This window comes from Ctenocephalides felis, unplaced genomic scaffold (assembly GCF_003426905.1).
Source record: "Ctenocephalides felis isolate EL2017-DRISC unplaced genomic scaffold, ASM342690v1 CF-g0.4_SCAFFOLD_01886, whole genome shotgun sequence".
Lineage (NCBI taxonomy): Eukaryota > Metazoa > Arthropoda > Insecta > Siphonaptera > Pulicidae > Ctenocephalides > Ctenocephalides felis.
In genome coordinates, this window is record NW_020538040.1 from 19,045,037 (window position 1) to 19,067,115 (window position 22,079).

Consider the following 22,079-nt stretch of genomic DNA (forward strand, 5'->3'; position numbering starts at 1 on the left):
GTGTGCTTAGAATGACAGAACGTTGGATTAACTTCACTCACATCAGAATTTTGAACAATCATAAAATGATACTTTGTTTAGAACAAGAATCAATAATTTTTAAATAAATTTACCGCAGAAAAGTATCAGAGCTTATATAAGACTTGTCTCAAAACCTCAAAGAAAACCAATCTGAGTCGTTTTATCGTAAAACACCAATAATAAAATAAGTAAAACTCAATCGAAAATTATACAAGCATTGATATAAAAATTAATGGTACATTGTAACATGCGTACAGGAATAATTTAATATTACATATATTAGTTTTAAAGATAAGCGAAACCGGAACAAAATGATGGTGTAAATAGGCAATTAAATTTAAATCAAATTCACATTAGTATTTAGGCACAACTCTAGAAATTAATCGTAATTTAGGAAGTGTTCAATATGAATTTTATCGATTTTAACATAAAATTGTACGTTATTTTCTCCCACCAAAGCTGGGTTCACATAGAAAACAAATATATTAATATTTTAAGAACAAATATATATAATATAGAATAAGTGTATAAAAAAAAATATTCGAAGATTTAGAAATGAATTGTGGACTGATTTGATGACTGCTAACAAGTTTAGCAGGATCAACCTTGGCAAATCTAACAACCGTCTGTTAAAAAAATCAAATCTGCTATAGAAGCACAAAATAGGAAATGTGTATCATTCTTATTTTAACACAATCGGTAAGAGAGTCGCCTATAGATGACATTCGCTTGACGACCTGAGAAATGGCCTTGTGTACGAGTGTCGCCTATAGACGACATTCAGTGTTTATAACTCTGAGTTATTTGAGAACTAATTTACTTTTGTGATTTTTAGTTTTCAGAAGTATAGTTTAGATTTTTATTAATATAATGATTAGAAAATAAAAAAATACAGTCCCGTAGAGGAGTGTCTCTCCAATTGGTTAACGGAAAACATTTTCGTAGCAAAAATGTTAATACAATGATGTTATCAGCATCAATATAAATTTGTTTTGCAATATTATTATGAAGAATTTTTTACTGTGTAAATATACAAAAATCGCATATATTTCAATCACTTATTTCAAACGAAAAACCGGTGATGTGAAAAATTTAGGAAAACTGCAATAGTTTAAATTGTAGGACTAACAATCAAATGAATTAATATATTACAGAATCATCCACAATCGTTTTAATATTAAATAAATATTTAGTGCACATTTCCTATTGCTGGGTGATTTGACAGCAAAATTGTGATTTTGAATGTAAAACCATAAATTTATTCTTCACTTTAGATAAGAGTGTCTTTATCAAAATAAATCAAAATTATATAGATGTACTACTCCAAAGACTTTCTCAGTAAGCACGTACACTTAAATATATTTAGCTAAATATTATCTTTAAATTATTCTTGCACTTCACATATAATATATATGCATATATAGCTATTTTAAAGTATAAATGTAAAATATTCGAATAGAAGTTTTCGGAATAAAATATCAAGTTACAAGAGAAAAATTTGTGAATGTTATGTTACTGCATTAAATGCCATATTGATCAAGTATAACGATTTAGTTTCATTTAGACTTGGATAACAAAAAATATTCAATCTTTTAAACTCAATCAATGAAAGATATAAATTTAGACAAACTTCCAGTTCATATTCTTCAGTTATCATCTGTTGATGATAATGATAATATTCATAGGTTTTAGAAAACAGATTAAAATAAATTTATTTAAATATACAGGGTATCCAAGAATCTCAACGACAAGCCGAAACGGGGTAATTGGATTGACCTTAACTGTCCTGAAACAAATTAGAACAAAACTCTCATGTTGTTTGGATGTTATGAGCTTTTAAGTGCAACCCTGAGGCTTTGGTAAAATTATGACCATTTTTTAGTTATTGTAATTAATTTTTATTAATTTGGTTCATTTCAATTCAAAGTTCAAATGAGCACAATTAATAAAAAATAACTATCAATAACCGAAAAAAGTTCACAGTTTTACCAAAGCTCTGGGTTGCGCTTAAATAGTCAAAATTTTCAAACCACACGAAAAAAAAATTCTAATTTTTTCTCATGACAGTTACAATCAAAACTATCACCACGTTTCGGCTTGACGTTGAGTTCTGGGACACCATGTATATATTCAAAAAATAAACCGTTATATTTTTCGAATTCACATAGATTTTTAATTGGAATAAGCTTTGGTATATTTACTAAATTTTAACTAAAAAATGATTTTAAATACAATATAGTGCACTTTTATACAAGTTCGACTCCAGAATTTATCAAGCTATAGTCAATCAAATTTTAGTAAGTAATATAAAATTCAATTTTGATTTGCAGCAAATACAACTTCATCAACATTTGAAGCAGAAATATTAAGACAGTAAATTGGCAGTCTTATTAATAGTTTAAAATCAAATTAATTTTTAAATGTGACTGCAAATGGAATATTCCTTATTTAAAAAATTAACTAATTATTATACATATCTCTCTTCAAATTAATAGAATATTTAACAATTTCATAATATGAAACAGCCGGTGCACATTTTGTATTTGTGTCATAAATAAAAAACTCAATATTACTTGCTATGTTTAAAAATATTATCATTGATGTATTAAAATAAAATAGAAAATTTAGAAAATTGAAGTAAAATTACATAAATTGGACAAATGATAAACACTTTTACCATTGATTATGAGATAATTTAAATTAATGAAAACATGATTGCAAACTACGAGAGCTGATCTCTTCTAATATAAAAGAAATACTCATATATACAACCATTTTTTTAAAGAAGTCAATATGTACTTAATTAAATAAGTACAAGAAATAATTAGTGTAAACGCGTTTGTTAACATTTAGAAATATACCGAAAACTGAATACCATATGATAATCCAATTTTACAAAGTTTATTAAATATAAATTACAATTTAAAATATGTATGAAAATAATTTCGATGTAACAAAAAAGGTCAATTTTATATACCTACAAAATTAAGATTGCCAAAATGACATGTTCGAAGAATTCTATATCTATTTACGAATGAGTTGAATACTAATAATAAGTCGAATATTTTAGTATAAAATAGTTATTTTATATGTTGTTGATTTTTATATCCAGAGCTGTGGATAAAAATGTCTTAGGATCGACATTTTGGGAAATAAATGTAGGAAACAAAAAATTTATGGTACTTGCAGTTCTGGTTGAATCGTATTTGATTAAATCAAAGTAATGTGATATTTGTTAAAAGTGATCGATGTACATTATAAATGTGCAATATTTAGTTGTCTAATAACATAATTACATTGAGACGATGACAACCTTTATATGATTTATACAATATATATATATATATATATATATATATATATATATATATATATATATATAAGAAACAAAAATCATGCAATTTTAATTACTTACAGCTAAGTTTTGACCAAAGGTTGTCGAGACTATTGAAATTGATTTGTAGCCATTTGTTATTCTGCCTTTGTCCGGTACCTATAAGTTTTGGTTGCGCCTTATGCTCAATAAACTCTGCCAAAGAATGAAAGAAAATTTAAAACGATTCTGAGATATGTAGTTGCGATTTGACAAACTGATATATTATAGATGTTAATATAAAAAGTTTAAAAAATATATACACATAGATATATTGTAAAAATTTAAAAAGAAATATATATTAAATAATTATTACAAACAAATCACTGTGTTTATCTATGAAGTTTTGTCCTTCCACCACAAACAATGCACAAACACAAGATAAATCATTAAAAGACACAAATATAGGAAAGATGAAAAGAAGATAAATATTTAGTCCCATTAAAAAATCTCTTGTTAGATTTAATAGTATTTAACTATTAGTTTTATTATTATTCATCTTAAAATGCAATATGTTAACCAGTTAACTTCGGCGCGCTCATCGAACAGTGTACCCAGTTTTGTATCATCCGAATCGAGCTCATGACAAGTATAATCATTAATTATAAAGTATGTTTCACCAGTAAGATATTGGATGAAAAAATTGATTTTGTCACAATTTTCTTTTTTCTTTAAATTATACCTTTTGGTTAATAATACATATTAAACTGAAAACGAAATAAATTCAATTAAATATTATACACATAAATGTAAAAAATCAAATTCTTGCTGTGGTTTGATACAGCCTAAAATACTAGACCTAGGAAAAGTAATTCAATTACAAAAATTCATTAAAGGTTGGAATTAGCACATGTACTATATAGAGATAACATTCTATAATTTTACTGGTCACTATTGACGTGTACTGTTAAATAAAATACATTTTTGGAATACAAATTAGAACAAAATGTGTGAAATGAATTAAATTAATCAGTTACATGTACTATAAGTTTGTTTAAAAGGTATCAATTGGAAATCGCATTTTGTTTCTAGTAAAAAAATATTTTCTAAATAAGCTATTAAAAATTAAATAGCTAAATCACGATTCTTAATGATTAAGACGACTATTGGCTATCGACACATATAGAAAGTTCATGCACCTTGCCTTAAAGGACACTTACAACCGTGCTTATAATTATGCTTATTTATCTATGCTTACAACTACTTATTTTTCACAGTCCAATCATTTAAGCTTAAATTAGGTAAGAATCTCGAGATACTCAGCTGTAAGTCTGTAAATGCTTGTATATTGACACTAAAAAGTTGTCTCAAAACTACATATGGTAGGGTGTACATATGTAAGTTTTGAGACAACTTTTTAGTGTCAATATACAAGTATTTACAGACTTACAGCTGAGTATCTGTAATTCCAAGATGAACTTACTATAATGACTGGACTATTAACCTTTGACCAACTTAGCCTCAAAATATTATTATCTTGAAATTTGAAATTGTTTTGTTTTTCTCAAAAATCTTTAAATAGTCAATAATCACTGACTCATATTCATGACGAGTATACTTGCTAGTACACGTAATTCTACTATTTCTCCATGACGACTATACTTAATCACAGTTAACTGGTTGAATATAACCGAAAAAAATATAAATCACGCTTGAAATTATTGTCATACTAATAATCATGAATAAGTCATCATAAAAATATTTTTTTCTTTATTCTTTCTTTTATAAGTATGTCCATAGAAAACAATTTTACATATATACAATGGTTTAATAAAATGCTAAAATTAAGTTAATCTATATAATACACAGGTGAAGATAAAATTAAATCATTAAAACCTTATTTATAATTTAAAACTTAAAAATACTCAACTAACTTATTCAAATACTCAACAAGGTTCAAGAAAAGTTTTAAAAAAAATCATGAAAATTAAATGTGTAAAATACAATTTTGTTACAACCCATTTGTAAGAAAAATAATAGTTTCAGAAAGGTTAGACCAAAAAAGTTACAAGAAGAATGAAAAGAAAATAAATAAAACATTTATCTATTTTCTATCCATCAGTTATTATAAATATTTATTCATAAATAAAATATTGATCATAATCTATTTATAATTATACATTATTAAATATTTAACAATTAAGTTTATAAATGCCTTTGTCTCGACATGCATACATCATATATATATACATCATATATATTATGTGTGTGTATCAAATATATAAAAACGTAATAACAAACCTTATAAAAATACATAATTAAATAACTCATCTAAAAATATCGTAACATCCAAAGGCTAATTACAAATATACATATGTTTATATGTATATGGTATAATTAATAATGTAAATATATGTGTATGCCTATGTATAGTGTTATTAAAATTATATAGTTCACAGTCAATCAAAGTGCTTTAGGACGATCACTAAAGTTAAGTTTTACCCATTAAGTATATCTCATCAAGCCGCTAGCAGTTCACTAAAATGATAATTGATATCATTAATTCATCATATGAGGTTATAAAAATATATTTTGATTGGAAAATTTACCTAAAAATTTAATATTTTCAGATTTGTTGATACATTGGACATATGATTTAGATATGTAATATATTACTGTTTATTACTGAACTTTTATAATTATAATTGTCATATAATTTTTAAATTCTTTATATTAGATCAACCGGAAAGTTCTGTCCGAATTTATGACATTTTCGCCACGTTTACTGAATTAAATGTTTATTTAATGAATCTTCGACTCTGTATTTTTATCACTGAATATACATGTTGATATAGAAAATAAACTTCACATCAGTCTTAACTGTGAAATAATAGTATAAAGTTCATTACTATATTTTATAAGTTTTAAAACAAAAGAAATGCTATGGAAGCACGTAGAAATTTATTGAAAGTGTTTAGTGAAAGTACAGTTTCTGATAATAAAATTTGAAATGGATTATTTTGACCTTTCTGTTCCGAGTGAGCATCTTTGTTCAATGACTATGTTGTTAAGGTATTTATGGAGTAAGATCCTTCTCTGATAATGTTAGGGATCACAGAAAGACCTAATATATCTCACCAAATAATTTCTGACCATATTCATAATATAGGTTTAGGCTCAGAACAAAATATAGCTCATTTTAAACCAGATGGTAACTGGCGATGTACAGTGGATTACATAAAAGCTCTGATTATCACATGTTTTTCATCTTACAAAATTTTTTAACAGGCAAGAAATTAAAAAATGAACATTTCAAGCAAGTATTGGTTCAACTTTTTGCATAAAATAGTTTTGAAAAATGGGATATACAAATAGCCCTCACTCTGACAACAGATCATTAAAAATAATAGAAATTGTATTATCCAATAAAGTTAATTGGCAAAAGAAAAAAAAATAGTATATTCTTTTTTTCCACAAATGGTTAGAACTTTCCAGTATCCTAATATATGCCCTTAAGAATATAGAAAAATAAAATGCCCAAGTCAATTCAAACAAAATTGTGAAAGAGAAGATAAAAGTATCAGACTAAGTAAATAGATTCAGACATCACAATAGAAAATAAGAATTATAAAGATTGAATAATATAACCAAACAAGCCATCATAAAATATAACTTACCTTGATAATTCTCTTCCTGACAAACCGCTAACTGCTAAGCCTGTTCGACTTCTACTCCGATTTAGTTGTGCACGTCTTTCGGCTAAAATTATTTAATATTTATCATCAATCATTTATATAAAATAGACAAAAAAGATAAATACAGTAAAAAAATTTAACCGTTTGACCGCTATGCAATAATTTAATCATATACTACGTTAAACATTTTTAATGGTCTTCAACACATGTTTGCATTAAATTATTTATCTACAAAATGTTTTAAAAAAAATGTAAATCAATGTGTTATTGAAGTTATTGGTTTTAAAGTTTTTAAACACCCAAATTTTTTGTAGCAGTTTTAGGCATTTTGATAGATAATGGTCAACCGGTTAAACTGAAAATAACAAACATGTAAAATTGAAAGTGAACAACATTTAGTTGCCAATTCTAAAATAAAATCTAAATTTTATGGCAACGCTATGTTATGGGTCAATCATTGTATTAACTGGAAGTGACAAACTGTTAAAAAGCTATGTATTTGCTGTGCAATCAGGCTTTTTACTTTATATAAATTTACTTATTATAAAATTGTTATTTTATGTTAGTACGTTTTGCAAGTTAGGTTTTATGTATAAAATGTCTGATCGCACAGCAAATACAAATCTTTTCTAACTCATACAAAGATAGACCATGGATAGACCCATAACATGACATTACCATAACATTTCTATTTTATCCAAGAAGCTTAGAATAGTATGATAAATTTTTCATCAGGCATTATTGAAACAAGCAAAGATGTTAAATAATATAATGCACATTCAAATATTAAAAATTTCTTTACCTGAACATGAATCATCCATTTCTAACAAATCTTCTATGCATGCAAAAAGTTTCAAAAATTTAATGATTTCAAAAGATCAATATTTTATTTATTTTACAAATTAAAAAAGATTGTTTACAAATTTATTGGTCAAAATCAGTAAAATTGGTGAAAGAAACCAAGAGTATGATGCAAAATAAGATGAGATGAAAACAAAGAATAATAATTGTATTTACCTCCAGCAGCTCTAGGGCCCTTTTTCCTTCTTACTTCACGACTAAAGGCAGAACCAGTTTGTAAGGCTTCTAATAAACTGTAATTAATTAAATGTTTATTAGTTGAAAAATAATATCTCAGACATATTAAATAATACTACAAATCATTAAAATCTCTGAGTAACAAACAAAAAACAGAGTAGACTCTGTTTCAAAATAAAATGGTTAAAAAGTATTTGCAGTATATATTAAAATTTTTATCATTGATTTGCAGGTTGAGAACTTACCTGTCCATAACACCTTCTTGTGCATTAATAGCATTCATATCAACAAGCTGCCTCTTGCGTTGAGCCCGCTCACTCTTTTCTTTCTCAGCTTTGTCTTTACTTTCTTTAGCCTTTCTAGCCTTTTCTTCCGCTTCCCTAGTACGTAAATTATCTTGGTGCGCTTGCTAAAAAAAGAAAAATTGAAAAATATACCTTTTATAATGTAAGCAAAAATATCATTGATTTTTCATTGCAAATGCTCACATTAAAATCATCCTTGAATGTTTTGATGTCCGTGAAGAATTCATCCAGTGAATACTTAACAGGATCAAAAGCATAGAATTCGGCAACATCCTTGTAAAGGGCTTCCATTTTCTTGTGCATGCTGATCAAGATATCAACTTGTTGTCTCGATTCGGATGAAAAAGACTACAAAAACAATATATAGTATGATAAATAAAACATAAGCCAACCACTAAATTTATTATAGATTTTTTAAACAAACAGGTCAAAATATAACAAATAATTTATAGTTTGTTGGCTACTAGCAAAGAAGTGTCTTGAATATTGTAATAAATATGTCAAAGCAATTTATATATGTTACATCTTATTCTTATTATATAATCTAGCATCTACAATTTGCAGCAAATATTTGAAATAATTTGTCAAAAATATCATATCCTAATATACCAAATTTGATATTGAAAATAAACAAATACAAATAATGCATATGTATTAAGATAAGACTCTTACCCCCATAATTTCTGTGAATCGATCATCTTCACCTTGCGGAACTTTATTATTATTTAGATCACTTTGTAAATTTTTCAGTGCATTATCCATCTGTCGTAATGTTTTTTGAACAGTATCCACACTTACTCGTGATGCCCTGAATATATCATTATCAAATGTTATTATAACACCAAAATTATTTTAGTTTTCTTTAGAAGTAAGTTTTGATATAACATAATATAAAAAATACATCATGCTTAAATCCATTTTTTTTTTCACAAATACGCTACATTACAAAAATATAACAATATAAAAAATATTCCAATCAAACATATTCAAAGATAACTCCAATTACCTATCTACGTGATCTAGTTCCTCGCCGAATGTCAATACTTCAGGAACTTCTTTTCAATTGTTTCAACTAGGTAGTGTAGAAGTGTATGTTTATTTTCTAAATCTTTTGTTGCTGACAACTAAAAATAAAATTTATTTGTATTATTCATCAAATATAAAGTTTTAAGTATGTACAACATTTTATTATTAGTACCTTAGTTAAGAAACTAATTTCAAATCCAAAAGCTTGAGCATTTCTTGTGCCACTATTCATGTAGTTTCCAAGTAATAAAACTAATTCTAAAATTTTCGAAAACTTTTTACTTGACCTTATTTCTTCACAAGCTGCAGTACCAGCCACGATATGCTAAAAATAGAAAAAAATTATCAGAATGAGAGTTTGTACTAAAACCATTGATGTAATTTACAAGAATGATCTCATATCATGTAAATGAAGTTATATAATAATCTTACATTGCCAAGAATTTTCATGAATATTTAAAATTAATTCACATAAAATATTAATGTCTACATGCAAGTAAAAATTCTTACCGGTTTACAGTCTTGAACTAGTTCATCAAATTTCAACATAAATACTAAGGAATTAAGCCTTGGCAAAAGCCTCTTGACACCAGCTAAAATTGCACAAAACCTTTCCGGTGTGCTCAGTTGTTCTTTTCGTAAATATATTTCCTCTAATTTCTTCAACTGTTCTACTGGTGGTAAATACTATAAATATTTTAAAATTGCACAAATTAAAAAAATGATAATAACTGAATAAAATATGGCAATTTAATGAAATGAAGAACTATCATTTTACCTGTATTAATTGTTGTAAGACATTCTGTGTCAAAACTTGGGTATCACATCTCAGCAGACATTTCTTCACTTCTTCATGTTTTAGATGTTTGAGTGAGCCTCCTAACAAAATCGAAATATTTTGTGCAGATTTTCCATCCAATACCCGTAAATCAACAACTGATTTCTTTGTAGCAGCAGGCCTGTTAAGAGACCAAAATGTGAAAACATAGAACCATCAAATTAATAAAATCAAGTAATATAGCAACTTAAATATGGATTTTATGGTACTCACTTGTCGCAAACGTCGTTATTTTTCGTGGGTTTTGTACTGAACCGACTTGCAAGTCCAGTTAGAATATCAGGGGAAGCGAGTTTGTCCTCTTGAACCTTTACCCAGAATGATTTAGCAGTCATCTTTTGTGGAACAATCTGAATTTGTTGGAAAAAACTTAGTAAATTGTTATAAATTAAAATTTACATTAGAATTAAGTATAATAGAATGACTAACAGTTTTCCAGTTTGCACGTTTGATTGGTCCTTGTACCTCCCACTTCTTTTTAGGTTTCAAACCATGTGGCAGAACATCTGGCTGCGGCATCTAAAAGTAGAAATTGAATACCATAGTACAAAATTAAATAACCAAGAGAAAAAAACTATAGTATAGTATATAGTAATAATAGTAATATTTAAACAAAATTAAAAATTAAAATCTTATTAATGATTTCCTCAGTTGAGAGTTAATATAATTGCTAAATGGAAAGTAATTGGTAATTGTGATAAAAAAATAGTTTACCATTGGAGCCATCATTCCAGGTGGTGGTGGAGGACCACGGCCCATACCTGGTGGCGGTGGAGGTGGAGGACCTCCCATGCCAGGCATAGGCGGAGGTGGTGGCCCACCACCTCCAGCTCCTGGCATAGGCGGTGGAGGTGGTCCACACATTCCTGAAAAAAAATTTACAAATAAACCAATATGAAACAAATTGAAGTACAATTTATTTATAATCTAAAATAATGTAAGAGAAAAAAAAACTGTTGTTACAACAGTATTTGAATGCAATAGCTTAGTTGGCGTAGATATCATTTTATTTTTTTTGTATTGTTAATAGTAAGAAAGTATAAACTAAAGATAATTAAAGGTGTAGTTACTAAAGTATAGTTTGTGAAAGTGAATGTCTTTGATTGAAGATCATCCTGAATATTGAAAGTGGAGGTTTACAGAAAAGTTTTATATTAAATATTTGCATATGTAATATTACCTGGCATAGGTGGTGGTGGTGGTCCGCCTCCGCCAGGTAATGGTGGTGGCGGTGGGGGGCCACCACCTCCAGAACCTGCACTTCCTGGCATGGGTGGCGGCGGAGGACCGAGTGATCCCATGATGGAATTCTTCGTCGAGGCACCCTAGAATAGTTTTAAATAAAAATTAACTTTGTTTTCTAGCTTCCGTATAAAAAAATACTAGCATTAAAATGTCTAAGATTATCTAAATATGTTTAGCTTTAGTTTGACAAAGCCCTTTGATCAGTTAACTGTGTGCAAGGTTTCGTGTCTTTAAAATCAAGGTAAAGTGTTGTAAGGTAAATTGTCACTGACAAGTATGTATTACACCGTGATAGCCTCAAATTATTCTAAATACCTTGAAGATGATATTTTTTTTTTTTGTTTGTTTCAAAACTAGCCTATGGTCGAAGATTTATACAAATGACTGAAGTATACTCATCAAACACAGTTGACTGCTTAATGCACAACTGTTTTCCTGCAAAATACTAAAATTTTTACGTAGTATAAAATATAATACCGAGTTTTGTAGTTTCCGCAATTGCTCCTCAAGATGTAAAACTTTAGCATCAGCTTCTTGTTTCGACTGGATAAGTTCCTCCAATTTTTGATTCAATTCCTCAGCTCGTTTTGTGTCTTCCGCTTGGGATCTTTCTATAATAGAAAAAAAAAATTAATTAATAGGAAAAACAAAGACTGAATACGAAAATTCAATGTGTATTTTAATAAATCATTACCAATTAGAGTATCTATAACTGGAGCTACATCAATATTAAATCGCTTGGTAGCCCTAAAATCAGGATCATGACCTGCTTTATGTAATACTATTTGAGTAACACATTCTTCTATCAATTTGTAATACTGTGGTCTGCAATAAAAAATAATTTAGTATACATTTATAAGCTAATGTAATAAAATATTTTGGGTAACAAATTATTACTTGGCGTAAGGATCGTCTCGTATATAAAGTAAATGTTGCAAAATTGATAAGAAAAATGGTTCAGCAGGCGAATCAATTGTTAAATTCTTTATCATTTCGAAGCACTCATTTATATCATCCAATTCCACCCTGAAAAATAGAAAATTCATATTATTAACACTCAAAAATAAATGCAAAAGTAAATTGTAAATAAAATTTAATTAATGACCAATTACCTGCATTTTGAAAGATTAAAAACCATATTGACATGTAATTTAATATTTTCATAAAAATATTCAAAGTAAACACGTAATAACGCGATAAAAAACAAAAGTATGGCATTTCAAAACTAGCATTAATCAATATTGAAAAAAATTAAAATAACACAATATACAAATCAATAAGTAACTATAAAATGCTTTGCAATAATTGTATGAGGCTTTGTCAGAGCTGAGGTATGTATACAAAAACAGCACAACATTTGTGACATAAAAACAAAAGTGATTAGAAATTATTTGTTTTCAGAATAACAATCAAAATAGCAAACAAAATTGTGCTTAGATGTAAAAATGCAATAGACCTTATATGTATAAGGTCAATGAGAAATGCACATAAATGCGTTGTTTATTATATACTACAAAAGAATTATCGGAGTGAGAAAATTTTGTAAATTCGATAATTATATACAACTTAATATTTAATTTTCAATAAAAATATTATTTAAAAAATATTTTTTCATTTCATTTTCATTTTCAAAACAATTTAAGTTCGAGTATGGATTTGAAAGAGACTACTTAAAACAAAAGGTTACAATTTTTAAACATGTTTTAGAATATATAATCAACTTATATAAAATATAAATATATTTTAAAACTTTTACAAAACTAACCTGACATTATCGAATCTAGTCACAAATTCCTCATAGTCTTCCTCCCGGTGTTGATCAAATACATTTATTTGCACAATCAGCAAATCAGAAGCATCAGCTTTTAATGTATCTAAAAAGCCATTTATTAGTATTCATGTGCTTATATTTCACTATAGTTAGTACTCATGTGGTGATATTTATAATATTATTAAAACAATTTGAACTAACCTAATATGTCTATGAGGCCCATTCTTAAAATTTCATTTCGCAAATGCAACCGAAAATCAAGATCATCCGGACTCGTAACTATGGCATTTATTAATTGTAGACACGCTACCTGTAAAAGAAAACAAAATTTAATATTGTGCATAATAAATATTAAACTGCACAATAATTCGAATATCAGTTAGGGTATGATCTCTAGTTGAAAACCAGTTAGTACTTACTACTAGCCCGAATTAGTTTATGGCGGGCCAGAAGTTCGTTCTCCTGCTGCTCTATATTCTAATTTTACGAAAAACTGTTTGTATACTCGCAAACTACGTTATTTAGAATGAGTTAGTAATTAATCAGTAAAATAGTCGCTATATTCGTCCAATAACAATCCACTTTTGGTCGTTCTAAATTATTCGTTTTGGCTTATTCTGATTATGCATATAGTCCAGCATGAAAATATAAATTCGCCAACATATAAATATATAATAATAAAAACGAACTTCAGACCAACCGATTCATAGTACCGATTACCGATTAACGTTTACGTTTTGGTAGTTATTTTGATTCATTGAAAACAACTACAACATGACTACAACTACTAACTAACTTAATATTATAATATATAAATATAGCTACTTTTGAACTCAGATTATTTAAATATATTAATGCATTAGTTCAAATGAGCCCATAATAAAAATAGTTTTATCAGTTCAAATGTAGACATCTTTGGTTTTCAATTAAGGCAACACTTTATTTATAAACAACGATATACAAAAAAAAAATTATAATGTAATTATTGAGTTAAAAAAAATTATATTTTGATCCAAAATATATTAAATTTACTATCAAAATATTTTTGGCATCGGAATTAAATTGGAAAACATTACATTTTACATTAATACGTTTCAATAATTATTGAGAGTAAAGTAAGGACGTTAAAAATCAAAAACATCCGTCTTATCTATTATAACATTCAATTAAGAAAATTCAATTCAAAAATAAAACTAGTTGTAAGAAGCATTTTGCCTTAGGGCAAGTTGCATTTCGGATTCTCAATCGATTCAGAATGACTTAAACTCTGAGAAAACATAAAATTAGTAAATCCGATTTTTTTTAGAATAAACTTCTTCGGGAAGTTAAAGATAATAAAATGTTACGCTCTATAGACATACTCCAAAAAAATATTTATTTTATTCATGGGAAAATTCTGCCGTAGCTCATAAAATAGCGTTGTCTATGCAACGCACTCTTGTGCTCGTTCTCAATAGTGAAAAATTATGAAAATGTCTATTTGGAAGAATCTTATGATAACAGATTCTTCATTATCATAACATTCTGTCTTGCTTTATTTATATGTAAAATACGCGTGATCGCACAGCAAATAGATGAACATTTTCATAATTTTCACTACCAAGAACAAGCGTGAAATAGCGTTGCCATGACAACGCTACTTTATGAGCTCTGTTAAAGCAGAATTGCCCCATCAATTTTATTATGACAACATTATTTTATCAGAATTATTATATAAATTACAGTGGGTACCTCGCCTTACGAGCGACTCGTCATACTGGACTTTCAAAGTACGAGCCGCCAAAGAAGCAGCTCGTTTATTTCGTCATACCAGCAAAATTCGAGGTACGAGCCTCCAAAGAAACGATTTGATTTGAAAAATTCGATTGTAACAATGATTTTGTATGTGAAGACGCACTGAACTATCATACAAATATTTGAAGTAAATTATTTTAAAGTTAAAAACTTCAATTCATTAATATTAATGTTGTGCATTCTTTCGTGCAATTTAGGTTCACTCCCCGACAAAGGACAAAAATCACCCGGAAAAAGATGCAACTGGTCGAGCATGAGAATTGTTTGATGGAGACTTCTAACTCATTTTCGCAATACTATAAGTCAAAGAAAAAAATAATTTTCATATTAAAGAACCGATTCTACCGCATAACAGAAAAATGTTATGGCAAGACCATGTTACGCTCCAACTTTCATACATTATGTACGGAATTATACTAAAGACTGCCAAAATGTCATGTATTTGGTGTGCATTCAGGCGTTTTACACATAAACTGCAACGTCACTCGTATGTTATGAAGCTAGGTCAGAAAGGCCCTGTTATCTAAGATCGTTTTTTTGACATTTGCGCGGTTTCTAAGTTGGGTTTTCTATTGACAACCTGAGAAATATGCTTGACTGCACACAACCATATAGCTTTTGTCAATATTTAGTATGAAAATTCTTCATAACATAGCCTTGCCATATGCGTTATGCGGCAGAATTGGTCCCTTAGTCATTTTTTATTTAGTAATTTGCTATGTTTTTGCAGAATACGTATTTGATATTAGGAATAAATTTTAATTTATTTTCATTATAAGAAAAACACTGTACTGCATTTATATGAAAACTGCTTCGAGATACGAGCAATTCGACATGCGTGTGTGGTTTCAGAATGGCTTACAAGATAGTATTATATAAATCAAAATCCGTTATGTTATTAAACTCCGTTATTACATTCATTTTAAGTCATCAACTAATGATCATCTTACCCTTAATGACTCGTGTTTCCTCATGGACAACGCTTTAACAACCGGCAAGAATCTGCAGGCTCCCGTGGCTTCCGCGTGCATCGTGATGGCCTCCAACACTTTTTCGTGACCGTCCGGCGGTATGAGACATGTGGCGGCTAACACCTTCACTGCTTCGCACATGACCTGCGAAAATAGAAAATAATATCAAAATTAATAATGAGGATCATAATACTGCAGAGATAAAAAAAATCGCATGAACTTTTGATTAAAATTAACTAGAAACTAATTATAAAGGCCATCATAGCAATAGTTCATAGCTACGATAATCATAAGCTGCATGAACTTTCCGATACGTATATCTAAAATATAGAATTGTGATTCAGCTATTTGGGTAATGAAATTGTTTATTTTGAAAGTAACATTTTCGCTTTACTAAACAATTATCGATACGATTTCCTATTGATGTCTCAAACATTCTCATAATATCAGTAACAGTAATTAGTAGCTACCTATGAAACACCAGCGAATGTATGTGATTCAGCAAATCAGTTTTTAGTTTCACATAATTCTAGAGAAGTAAAAATTACAAGTGAAAGAAGAGGAAAAAAATTAATGATCGTTTTTCTTTGATAACAATTTCAAGAAAAAAAAAACAAAACAAAGTAGTAAAAGTAATGTAATAAGTCATGTTTTACTTCTGCATGGATTTACTTATGGGGCAATTCTGCCCTAACAGAGCTCATAAAATAGCATTGTCATGGCAACGCTCTCTTTATGATTGTTCTTTGTAGTATAGTTATGAAAATATTTATCTATTTTCCGTGCGATCAGGAGTATTTTACATATAAACAAGCAAGAATTCTGTTATCATAACATTATTCCTTGCTTGTTTATATGTAAAATACACCTGATCACACGGCATACAGATTGACATTTTCATAATTTTCAATACAAAGAACAAGCATAAGAGAGCGTTATCATGACAACGCTATGTCATGAGCTCTGTTACGGCAGAATTGCCCCATTAGTATTTATCACAAATTATTAGTAATATAAAAATTATAACATTTACCTGAGGTTTACGCGTATCTAAACTTCTAGCGACGATGGGCAGCGTATCAGCTTGTGCAAAAACCTCTTTTATTCCTACTGTATTGTTCATAATAGCCGAAATACATCTTATACATTCATATTGTACTCTATCATAAGAACTATCACTGAAAAAAAAATAAGAACTACTTATAGAGACAAGCATAAATGAATAACACACTAACAATGACGATTCCGAACAAAATTTGTTTAGAGAGATTTCAGATAATATAGTAAAAAAAATTAATTCGCTACGAGCGTCGTCTATAGACGACATTCCCATGATGACCAGTGTTAATATAACATAATAGTTTAATTAAAAAAATGATGCATTAGAAAATAATATTTAATTAGAAAGATATTAAGTGAAATTGGCTTTCATATTTTCCAAATAAGTACTGATCATCCCACATTATAGAAAAATATCAGTAAATAGAGTTCAACAAATTTATAGAAGCAATTAAAAATATGTATAATCTCATAACTGTGTTTTCAAAATATTTATAGTTTGATCTATCAACATTAAGACGCTAATTATTATTAGTAGTACGGAACTATTTCAATATACAAACACACTTTTTCCTGTAGCATTCGTTCAGCGTTTCAAGCAGCTGTTGCAAACCTTTTGTTCCGAAGTCTTGTACCCAGCTTAAGGGATTGTTCGTCAGAGCGATTCTTAAACTTTCAACGCACGCATGCGTTTTATTCAGACTTAATTCTGGTTGTGCTAAATAATTTATATAATCGTGAGCTTTGTCGAATTTGGAATGTGGACGGTATTCCTGTAATAATTAAAATAGTTAAAAATTATATGAAATTATTAAAAAAAAATCAGTAAATATATATGTATTTCATACTTACATCTGAAGCACCTTTCAAGTGCATTACCAACATTTTGCGTTTGTAATCGTCGGGCATATTTAACAGCGGAGTCTTTTTGGCCTCTGATAAATTCATATCATTCTGAAAAAAAAAGGAATAATTAATATGTAACATTTTTAAGAATTTTAAAATTAGATCACATAAATTAAAACATAAATAAATTACGAAAAACTAATAATCCATTTTTGATCCTTGATAAATCATGACATTCTAAAAAAAATAATATGTGACTTTAGTAATAGACGTAGATCTCGTAAGGGGGCATCTATTAATCACGTGAGCCTTGCAAAGGGTGGAGAAGTTTAACAAAAAAAAAAACAAAGTATCACGTGAGGGGAGGGGGGATCTAGTAAAATATCGCGTGCAATTGTTTTTTACCCGAATTTAAAAAATAATCGTAATTTAAAAAAAAAAAAAATAAAAAACTTTTTTCTATGTACTTAAAATACATGCGATGATGGGGGAGGAAAGTAATTTTAAAATCACGACACATCATCAAGGGAGATGAACGAACCAAAAACTTTTTAAAAGTCGGTCACGTGATTACCTCCTCCAAATTTAAATAAATTGATAAAGAGCAATTACGTGTATATTAAAAATGAAATATTTTTCGTTTCATTCATTATTCATATCATTAAATCAGAAATCTTCAATAATAAAACTTTTCAAAAATCATTGAAGGAAAAAATACAAAAAAGATAAATAATTGATTCTAGTTCAATGAAGTTTATAAAAATATTTGAATATTTTATTTATTATTAACTTCCTATTGATGGGAAGACGTGCTGATCAGTTTTTGGCAAAGGCAGATCTGGCCGTTTCGAAGATACGGGGATAAAATGACAATCCAATTTTTGGAGAGTACGGAGCGTCCGACGTGAATTTCAAGAAACATTTCACTTGTATGATGTATACAATGAAGAACTGATTAAATTCTTGAAAATGACCGACTGGAAGGCAGGTCCAGCTGTTTCGGAGATCCCCGGAGTTCCAGAAAAAAGTTGAAAAAATGCCATTTGGTTGCCAAAAATAATAATTAGATATATGCTCACCAAATAATCAGATATTTTATAGAAATTTTAGTAATAAGAACAATATTTATTTCCTGGTCTATAGGTTCCGTACCAATATTTACAATAATTGAAGTTAACTTATATAGTTCAAACAAATGACTTCGACATTTTCGACAGTTAATATCAACCAACTTTTCAAAAATTTCAACAACGTTCGAAAAAATTATTTTTTTCAAAATTTTCCACAAAACTTGAAGCTTTGAAAAATTTTTAGTTATGGTATGGAAAGTTACAGCAATGGGCTGGCAATATGCCATACACCACTAATTTATATAAAAGTTGATTGAACTTGGCAGCAGACTGATTGGAACTCATATATCCACATTATCCCAAATCAAATAACCTGAACCACCCGAGGCTCCTATAATTAAATCCAACTGTAATACAATCAAACTCACCAGAAGTGCCTCGAAGCGAACCTCCAGTTCTTTCTGACTGAGGGCTGCTATCTCGGCGGATCTATTACTGTGTCCACCCTCGTTGTGATTGCTCGTGGCGCCTCCGTAGCCGCCGGCCTTATCGCCTCCTGCATTTGCGACTCCCCCTGGACCTGCTCCACCGTGGAAACCATTGCCACCGCCGGGCAGCCCCAAATCCGAGTGAGGCCGAGGGGAGTTGTTTGCTCCTTTACGAGGACGTCCGAACAGAGTGTCCAGCTGAGGGATAAAAGAAACAGGTTAATTGGTAAGAAATAAAATGAACTATTTTTATTAATTTAAGGTAAATAATTTCCAGTGTATTTATTTATTCATAACTAGCAAACCCGACGAACTCCGTTTCGCCACCAGATGGTTTCATGAGAAAGATGAAGAATATTTTTGTTTGTTTTATATTTGAAAAGGAAAAAATTGATTTTATTGCACAGCAGTAATGAATTTATTTCGATTACAAAAATGGAGTGTTTTTTAGTTGAACTTCTCTAAGTAAATGAAAGTGAATCCGCAAATTATCCGTTTCACTGAAGTGCTCTTTGGTAAACCACATTTTTTGTTTTTTGGTCTGACGTTAACACAAACAAAGCGGATGGTTTTCCAACTCGTGAGCAGGCAACGTGTAACTGCCCATGTGAAAAACAATGATTTTCTTAATGGCACGATGCCATGCACCTAATTTTCTTAGCTATAAACCATGCGGAGCCCGAGACCTTTCCAACGAATGCAAAATTGTCGAAATCGGTTTGTGCCTTCTAGAGTTAAATTGTCAGGAAGGAAAACCCGACTTATTTATATATATATGTAGATAATGAATTTATCAATAATAATATTTCAGGCTCTTGTCAAGCTTTATGCGTGGCTACCCAATGGTTGTCCTATCTACTGATTATGATTATTAGAAATTCTAATACTGATGACCTTTTATTAAGTAATGCCATAGAAGAGCTATTTTCAATTGGAAACGTTTAAATAAATTTGAAGTTGGATGTGATTCAATAAAGAAATAGAGATATTTGGAGAAATATTTTTATCGTTTACGACCATGATAATATAAATAGCAATCTTTGTAAATCTGTCGGAATACAATATAATATTCGTATCATGTACATATTATGCATAGTATTTTTTTTGTTATTATATTAACAGAAATCAGAATCTAACGAATCCTAATAAAGAGGCTTTGTAGATGGCAACCCATCGATTGTCATATCTACATTTGATATATTTATCATTAGAAACTCTAATACTGATGACTTTATAGGGTGCAGCAATGTTGGGAAGAAGCTATTTTCATTTGGAAATATAATGCTATTAATAAGTAAAATATAAGTTTTCAAGTTTTCAAAATTCAGAAATTCAAGTATGTTATCAAAGTATAAATACTAACTTCTAAAACATCAGAGCAAATGCAATTACTGAATATTTTTCTTCTTAATGATTTGGCTTCATAGATAGCAACTCAGTGGTTGTTCTATCTCTATATGATATATTTATTATTAGAAACTCTAATACTGATGACTTTTTATTGGATGCAGCATTGCAGAGGAAAAGCTATTTTCACTTTTCACTTCACATATTGCTATTTGTATGTGAAATTGAAGGAAGACTTTGAAAATTCAGAAAATAGAGTGTATATATAAGTACAAAAACCATGAAACAAATTCAATTATTGAAGATTTTTGTATTTAATATACGATTTTGAGGTAATTTTCTCTTTAGTAATATTAGTTATTCACCTTATCTTATAGTAGATATTTTCAAGATCTCTATCCTTAGAAATTTTTTTTAAGAGCAGATATTTTTTACATAAATATAAAAAATAGCATAAGAAATGATAAAATATTAAAAATATTACATATATTAGGTTGTCAAATATCTCCCTTCCACTTTTTGCTCTTGGTTTATAATACAAAAAGGCGGAAGGGAGATATTTGACAACCTAATATGTACATATCATTGAAGATATTGCATATTACAAAATTATTAAAAATACTTATAGATTATCAAAAATATGAAACTTATAACTAATTTTTAATGAAAGAAAAAACAGCTAAGAAACTTGAAAAGAAAAAATCGCCATGACTTACAATCATTGATTTATATAATAATATTTGATTTAGACATATATAGCACCTACGTACCGATTCAAACAAATAGTTTGTTTAATAATTCAGTAATCAAATAAATACAACGCAAAAATAAAAGGTAGATGATATCACCTTCTGAGAATGTAGTACGTAATGATCGAAACCAATAGAAATTAACAATATTCATATATATTTCTGTATTACAACAAAACTAGGTATATATCGTTATATAGACATTTTATGATTTTAACCTCTATATCGCAGTCGATAATTATTTTTTTTAGTCTTTTAAAATATTGAATGGCTCAGGAATAAATTTATCAACAAAACAAAAGCACATTCAAATGAGAAGCAGTCCAAAGTCGAAAATATGAATTTATAATATTTTAAATGAATCAAAATGTATTGATTGAATTTGTATATAAATATAATTAAAGCTCGAAGTTTCAATTCTTGGTCTACTATAACAATTATTTATAATTAGCATGGATCAAAGATTTATTCTTCTGACAGGATAGTGTAAATATTAAGAAATT

General features: G+C 28.6%; 1 protein-coding gene across 1 annotated transcript in view; it reads right to left on the reverse strand.

The window, feature by feature from the left end:
- Positions 1-5,619: 5,619 nt before the first annotated feature.
- Positions 5,620-22,079, reverse strand: part of LOC113376750 (protein diaphanous-like) — a 49,638-nt gene continuing 33,178 nt past the window's right edge. Inside the window, 25 exon segments of the mRNA XM_026616793.1 lie at positions 5,620-5,872; positions 7,012-7,093; positions 8,047-8,123; positions 8,313-8,476; positions 8,556-8,720; positions 9,045-9,180; positions 9,379-9,424; positions 9,427-9,496; positions 9,571-9,723; positions 9,909-10,085; positions 10,177-10,357; positions 10,450-10,586; positions 10,666-10,755; positions 10,951-11,102; positions 11,417-11,561; positions 11,959-12,092; positions 12,176-12,306; positions 12,379-12,507; positions 13,247-13,355; positions 13,454-13,562; positions 15,997-16,161; positions 17,051-17,195; positions 17,644-17,849; positions 17,929-18,030; positions 19,421-19,678. Of these exon segments, the coding sequence (XP_026472578.1) occupies positions 5,854-5,872; positions 7,012-7,093; positions 8,047-8,123; positions 8,313-8,476; positions 8,556-8,720; positions 9,045-9,180; positions 9,379-9,424; positions 9,427-9,496; positions 9,571-9,723; positions 9,909-10,085; positions 10,177-10,357; positions 10,450-10,586; positions 10,666-10,755; positions 10,951-11,102; positions 11,417-11,561; positions 11,959-12,092; positions 12,176-12,306; positions 12,379-12,507; positions 13,247-13,355; positions 13,454-13,562; positions 15,997-16,161; positions 17,051-17,195; positions 17,644-17,849; positions 17,929-18,030; positions 19,421-19,678 (3,282 nt within the window). The 3' untranslated portion in view covers positions 5,620-5,853.